General features: G+C 41.1%; 1 protein-coding gene across 2 annotated transcripts; it reads left to right on the plus strand.

The window, feature by feature from the left end:
* The first annotated feature begins 1,461 nt into the window (after positions 1–1,461).
* Positions 1,462–4,471, plus strand: LOC112069093 (urokinase plasminogen activator surface receptor-like). Of its 2 annotated transcripts, XM_024136380.2 has the most exons (5): positions 1,462–1,649; positions 2,014–2,124; positions 2,244–2,390; positions 2,737–2,847; positions 4,169–4,471. In XM_024136380.2, the coding sequence occupies exons 1-5, from the start codon at positions 1,535–1,537 to the stop codon at positions 4,369–4,371; spliced, it is 687 nt and encodes a 228-aa protein (XP_023992148.1). In that variant the 5' UTR covers positions 1,462–1,534; the 3' UTR covers positions 4,372–4,471. The 2 variants fall into 2 exon arrangements, with proteins under 2 accessions (XP_023992148.1, XP_023992149.1); XM_024136381.2 differs by lacking the exon at positions 2,737–2,847 and having other exon boundaries at positions 1,530–1,649.
* The last annotated feature ends 3,387 nt before the right edge of the window (positions 4,472–7,858 follow it).

Genomic DNA, 7,858 nt, shown 5'->3' on the forward strand with positions numbered 1-7,858 from the left:
GACCCCTCCTGTCTCAGCCTCCAGTGTTTATGCTGCAATAGTTTGTGTCGGGGGGCTAGGGTCAGTCTGTTATATCTGGAGTATTTCTCCTGTCTTATCCGGTGTCCTGTGTGAATTTAGGTATGCTCTCTCAATTCTATCTGTTTTTCTCTCTCTTTCTCTTTTTCTTTTTTTCTCTCTCTCGGAGGACCTGAGCCCTAGGACCATGCCTCAGGACTACCTGGTGATGACTCCTTGCTGTCCCCAGTCCACCTGGTCGTGCTGCTGCTCCAGTTTCAACTCTTCTTCCTGCGGCTATGGAACCCTGACCTGTTCACTGGATGTGCTACCTGTCCCAGACTTGCTGTTTTCAACTCTCTAGAGACAGCAGGAGCGGTAGAGATACTCTGAATGATCGGCTATGAAAAGCCAACTGACATTTACTCCTGAGGTGCTGAACTGTTGCACCCTCTACAACCACTGTGATTACTATTATTTGATCATGCTGGTCAATTATGAACATTTGAACATCTTGGCCATGTTCTGTTATAATCTCCACCCGGCACAGCCAGAAGAGGACTGGCCACCCCTCATAGACGGGTTCCTCTCTAGGTTTCTTCCTAGATTCTGGCCTTTCTAGGGAGTTTTTCCTAGCCACCGTGCTTCTACACCTGCATTGCTTGCTGTTTGGGGATTTAGGCTGGGTTTCTGTACAGCACTTTGTAACATCAGCTAATGTAAGAAGGGCTTTATAAATACATTTGATTAATTGATTGATTTTTCTTGTTTTTTCAAGTGAAGGTCTTGGAGTATGCAAGCACACTCATTTTGTTCACCTACCCGACTTTGGCTAGCCGCCAGACGATCTGAAGCATGCTGATGCCTTTAGGCCTGATCCAGTCTGCTTGAGACCTGACACTGGGAGAGACTTTCTCCTTTTAGCACGACTATAACACAAAACACAAGTCCAAAACCACACTTTCTTATTGAAAGAAAACTGTTTCTTACCCAGACAAGACAGTGGAAACTCCTGAGTCACCTATAGCGCCATTGTGACTATAATTTAACTTGTTTTATTTGCTGTTATTAAATCAGTATTTTCTCATTGCCAAAGACAAAAGACAGATTTAACAACAGTAAACACAACAGCATAAATAAAAAGGAATAAAATCATATTCACAATGGGGCTGACATATTTTTGACTGCAATGATCTGCAAACAACTTGATTGACTTTGAGAAATTGTGAAAGATGTGTGCAAAGTTGGTGGAGGCCTATCCGAAAATAAAATTATATTTTTTTACATGTATTTTTTTATTTTGAAATTGTGAATGTTTTTACAGAACTTTGAGCAGTGAAAAACAGTAAAAAGGGAATGCATTTTAATTCCAGGCTGGAAAAACACAGAAAACTAAATGTGAAAATTCAAGAAATTGCCACATTCTACAAATGGTATGTTTTGCAACAGAACACTGTATTCAAAGCTCAAGTATTGAACACATTGGATTTCGAGCTCTGAGTGTGGATGCTTCTCGACAAACATACCACACCTCTAAATGATAACAGATAAATGCTGTAACTCGACACACACTAAATCATTTCACCTCCTTCAGCTCCAAGTCAAAATGTACCTTATTGTACCTATCCTCGTGAGCTTGCTACTCCCCAAAGGTAAGAAACAATTTAGGCTATAGCCTACGGTTAAATTGCATTTGGATGATCATTTATTTTAAATGTCTCTATATATATATATATAGCTATAGCCCATATCTTTTTTAAATTACTTATTACTGCTTTGAAGATCAAGTTCAGCAATTATTATACGTTTTTGCAATTTCAGTTTAGCCTATAGCAAACAGTTTAGAACTATAATGAAGATGCAATACATCTAACTTCAACAGCATTGATCAATTTACCGAACGACAAATGCATTTCAGCCAATGAACAAAGTGTCCACATTTTAGTCTATTATATCCCTGATCATTTATGAACGGAATTTCAAGTAATGGGATGCTGTAACTTTTCACCTTCTCAGCATATTCACTCAAGTGCTTTGAGTGCACACCGGGAGAATCGGGAGCATGCACGGATAAGGAGACTGACTGTCCAACCCAATGTGGAAACACGCGGATTACATCCTATATGGGTAAATTAAAGGCAGGTTAATTTAGCTCACAAGTTTTAGCCTGACGACAAAACAAACATTTAGTCGTTTTTTTACCTGTATTTTTTTTGCTTGTCTCGACCTCTTCTTTCTATTTCCAGGTGGTACAAAATTATCCGATGTGAACATGAAGGCTTGCTCGGTGCCTGCACAGTGTCTCACTGCATCGGTGAACTTCGGAATGATGCGCACTATGATCGCCAGCACATGCTGCAATACAGACCTCTGCAACTCCCAAAGCATCCCTGGTAACTATCTCAATTAGAATGTATTGTCTGGTAGCGTCAATAAATGCTACTATTAAAACATTCGATTTGATACCATGTTGAAAGGTTGAGTTGAAATGAATTGTTTTAATTGATAGTTCTATGGGGAAAGTTTGAGTTTATGAATTAGACTTGAACTCAATTCTTAAATTGGCATGTCTACCTAAAAATTAAATACAACCAAACGATTTATTTAGCGAAATGATTTAACAGCTACCAAGTGTTTTCAACAGAGGAATAATTGAATTAGGCTCTTATAAGAAATAGAATGAAGCTATTTTGGTTTGTGGTTAGCTGGGAGTGAAAAGTGGAATCACCTATCCTGTAGAATCTACTGAAACCACCCCAAATGGCAAGAAGTGCTTCACCTGTACCGGAACGGACTGCACGAGCGCTCTGAGCTGTGTGGGAGACGAGGACCGCTGTATCTCAACAATAGGTAGTGTGTGTCAGATTAATGGCGCGCCGTTATCCGCACATTCTTTACATTCCTAAGCCTCTTCCTTTAGTCTCTGACTGATCTCATAGACTAGACATAACATAGTAAACGTAATTCCGGGACACCCATAATTTGGATAATATGTTATGTTTGGTATAATTACATCAGATAGAATGTTACTTAAGGCAAACACGRAAGGAGGGTGGATGGGTGGGCATATAATGCTAACATCTAGCGACCCAAAGGGTGCATGTTTGTATCATCACTTACAACTTTAGCATTTTAGCTAGTTAGCAACTACTTAGCATGTTAACTAACCTTTCCCCTAATCCTTTTAGATAACCTTTGCCCTAACTCCTAACCTTAACCCTAACCCCTAGTGCTAGATAAGATTAGCCAACTAGCCACATAGGTAATGATATGACAACAAATTGGAATTTGTAACATATCATATGTTTAGTAAATTCGTAACATATTGCATATTTTGAAAATTCATAACATATTGTACGAATTGCAATTTGTAACGTATTGTACGAATTGCAATTTGTAACATATTATACAAAATGGATGAGGGACATCCACAAATTAATTCATACTATATGAAAGGTAACATTTCATACTAACTTGAGTTCTCAGATTTACGTACAGAATAATACAAAAGGCTCTGAGACCATGTGGCAGAGTCTGCACATCTCAAATGTATGATAATAGGCCTACTCTGATGAGGAGTGCTTGATATTCTGTGTGATTATATAGTCTTGGTCTCTGATAGCATGCAGTAAAAACTTAATGTACAGTATTTTAATTGAATGTTTAGTGCACTGAAAGTTTCCCAATCTCCGAATAAACCTCCAACCCGTGGCCTAACTGCAGCAACAGAATTACGCCATGTGGTGATCTTAGCTGTCAGTGAAACTCCTTAAAAGTGAAACTAACATGTACGTTTAGGCATTCATTCCCAATGGTTAAGGGTTAAGGTTTGGGAAAGGCTTAAAAAAAACTACTGAGTGCCTAGCACTGGAATTGAACACACGACCCTCAGAGCCAGAGCCTGCAGCTTAAACACCCCATCCCCAACGACAACATCCTAGCAAGCCTACTAGATGGTAATAGGCGCTCACTTTGCCCCTAGTGGACYGTATAGCTTCATATTTCGCAGGTCCAAATGTAATCTGGTACCTACAGAATCGGCACCTCCTGGTGTATTCCATAACGGAATGGGCTGAAAGTTTTATCCAATGTGCACTTATCAGGAATTGACTGGCCTTTGAAGCATTGAGTCTTGAGAATATCAGTAATATTGTCTTATGTGTGCTGCTAGTGAACATGGGTGGCGAGAAGATGACAATGAAGGGATGTGTCTCCAAGAGCATCTGTGTGGGAGACATGTCAGGAGCACTGGGGCCAACCATGGGCATGGAAATGAAGTGCTGCGAGGGAAACCTATGTAACAACGCCCAGCGCATCGGACTGAGCCTCCTGCTCCTGGTGACATCCATGGTCTCTGTGGCCCTGTTCCACTGAGAGACACCTTGCCTTCACCTCCTTACCTCCCCTCCCCTCCTTTCCCCTCCCCTTTCCTCTTCTGGACATTGCCTCGTTCTATTTATTAGTTCCATCGTAACAGGAGCCTCCCTGTCATTGTCCACACCCCCCATCTCCCCAGTCTACCCTATCTACCGGTTGTGTGTATTAATAATGGATTTTATTGAATAGCCCCTTTCGTTAGACGCTCCCTTGGGGCTTCACATTGTGTAGGATTAACTCAACCCCTCCACCCCCACTAGTGTAATGCTGCAGCCACCTGTGGCATGCACTATAGCCATTTAATTTTAGGGACAGCTCTCGTAAAAAAAACACACCCACAACCCACACCCATCCCATAACCCCTACACACACCCACACCCATCCACTTCTCTCTTCAAGGCCCTGTGAGTCAGTGAGGCATGGATGTTTGGCGAGGCATCTGCCAATCTAAGCAAGTGTTGTACATTGCTTCAAATCATTGGCATTGTTAGCTTTCACATTATTTTAACATTCTGTACAACATAAAGGCTATTGAATCCCATTTTTAACATGGCAGAAATATACTTGAAATTAAATGTCACTGGATGTGTAAAGTGTTAATGTATTTCCAATGCCTAATTGATGAACAAGATGAATTCTGTAAATTAAAGTATATGAATTACTGAATAGATGAGCTGACTATTCTCACAACCTCCTTCCCCCTCCAATAAGGCAATGAATAAATACATTTGAAAAAATCCACAATATTCATTTCAAGATTTAGTTGAGGTTTAGGGTTTAGTGAATGGTTTGTCCCAAATACAATGCTTTAAGTTTTTGAAATATTTAGTAGTTATCAGGTTTCAGGTAAGACCCAAGTGCAGACTGTGTTGAAGTAACAATGTTTATTGTAACAACCGGGGCACGCCAACAACAGGTCAAGGCAGGCAGGGGTCGATAATCCAGAGTAGTGGGTCCAAGGTACAGTACGATAGGCAGGGTCAGGCAGAGTGGTCAGGCAGGCGGGCTCWGAGTCAGGACAGGCAATGGTCAAAAACCAGGAGGGCAAGAAAAGAGCGACTGGTGGGGGGCACCGCAGGCGCTGAGAAACAAAATGCTGGTTGGCTTGACAAACAAGACAAACTGGCACAGACAGACAGAAAACCCAGGGGATAAGTGGGGAAGATGGGCAACACCTGGAAGGGGGTGGAGACAAGCACAAGGACAGGTGAAACAGATCAGGGTGTGACAGTACTGTCTTATTACTTGCCACCCATTCTAAAACCGACTGCAGCTCTTTCTTATTTATATAATGAATATGAGTTCGGGGGGCTAAAATTATTCAATATTAATTCATTAAACCTCTCACTAAAAGCATCAGTCATACAAAAGTTATACTTAAAGCAGAACTGGTTCTCCAGTAGATTAGTAAGAATGGATCCCCCCTTGTTAAAACATTGCCTTTTTTCCTTTATCCAGATTACAACCTTTCACTTTCACTTACTTGAAAATGGAACCTTTTTCAAAATATTGTCCTTTCTATAACAAGCCATACAAAGCTGGTTGCAATTCCAGTTTCATCCTCCAGAAAAGACACAACAAATATTACAACATAATATGGTTAAATTCAAATATACTAATTGATWAAAAAAAAGTACTTTTTTTTTTCCAAAGAAATTGTCTGTTAATGATATTTTGAATAGGAAAGGTGGAGTTATGTCACATGTGCAGTTAACAAACATGACCAAAAGTATGTGGACACCTACGAGTTCAATATCTCATTCCAAAATCATGGCATCAATATGGAGTTGGTCCCCACTTTCGCTGCTATAACAACCTCCACTCTTCTGGGAAGGCTTTCCGCTAGATGTTGGAACATTATTGCGGGGACTTGCTTCCATTCAGCCACAAGAGCATTAGTAAGGTCAGCACCCATGTTGGGCGATTAGGCTTGGCTCATAGTCAGCGTTCCAATTCCTCCCAAAGGTGTTCAATGGGGTTGAGGTCAGGGCTCTGTGCTGACCAGTCAAGGTCTTCCACACTAATCTTAACCATTTCTCTATTGACTGCGCTTTGTGCATGGGGGCATTGTCATGCTGAAACAGGCAAGGGCCTTCCCAAAACTGTTGCCACAAAGTTAGAAGCACAGAATCGTCTAGAATGTCATTGTACACTGTAGCATTAAGATTTCCCTTCACTGGAACTAAGGGTCTGAGCACGAACCATGAAAAACAGCCCCAGACCAGAATTCCTTCTCCGCCAAACTGTACAGTTGGCACTTTGCAATGGGGCAGGTAGCGTACTCCTGGCATCTGTCAACCCAGATTCGTCTGTTGGACTGCCAGATGTTGAAGCGTGATTCATCACTCCAAAGAACGCATTTCCACTGCTCCAGACTCCAATGGCGGCAAGCTTTACACCATCCAACGCTCGGCATCGCGCATGGTGATCTTAGGCTTGTGTGTGGCTTCTCGGCCATGGAAACACATTTCATGAAGCTCCCGATGAACAGTTATTGTCCTGACGTTGCTTCCATTGGAGATTTGGAACCACCAGTTCACGGCTGAGCCGTTGTTGCTCCTAGACGCTTCCGGGGCAGCTCGAGCAGGGCAGAAATTTTACGAACTGACTTGTTGGAAAAGTGGCATCCTATGACGGTGGCACGTTGAAAGTCATTGAGCTCTAAAGTAAGGCCATTCTACTGCAAATCTTTGTATATGGAGATTGCATGGCTGTGTGCTCAATTGTATACACCTGTTAGAAATGGGTGTGGCTGAAATAGCCAAATCCACAAATTTGAAGGTGTGTCCACATACTTCTGCATATGGAAATGTTTGCTCTACCCAAAATTACCATAAGCTGATTGCAGAATTACCGCAAAAATGGAGGACGCAAGTGGAAGTAGAAGAAGGTAAGGAACTTGTTTGTCTGCCTTTATTAAAGAACAATACTGTCAAAAAGGATAAGTGAAAAAAAATTATCAGTTTTATTTGAGGACCAAAATGTTGACTGCGGCGCCATATAGGTTGCAAAATAGTTGGGAAGAGATTTTCGATGTGCTGATTCCATGGCACGGGGTTTATGAACTGATATATGCAAAACAACGCTTGATTCAAGTTTTTCCATTCAAATTCTTATTCAAAATTCTTCCTGCAAACTAAATGTTATATACAGTGGGGAGAAGAAGTATTTGATACACTGCCGATTTTGCAGGTTTTCCTACTTACAAAGCATGTAGAGGTCTGTAATTGTTACCATAGGTACACTTCAACTGTGAYAGACGGAATCTAAAACAAAAATCCAGAAAATCACATTGTATGATTTTTAAGTAATTAATTAGCATTTTATTGCATGACATAAGTATTTAATACATCAGAAAAGCAGAACTTTATATTTGGTACAGAAACCTTTGTTTGCAATTACAGAGACCATACGTTTCCTGTAGTTCTTGACCAGGTTTGCACACACTGCAGCAGGGATTTTGGCCCACTCCTCCATACAGACC

Source organism: Salvelinus sp. IW2-2015, unplaced genomic scaffold, assembly GCF_002910315.2.
Source record: "Salvelinus sp. IW2-2015 unplaced genomic scaffold, ASM291031v2 Un_scaffold907, whole genome shotgun sequence".
NCBI lineage: Eukaryota > Metazoa > Chordata > Actinopteri > Salmoniformes > Salmonidae > Salvelinus > Salvelinus sp. IW2-2015.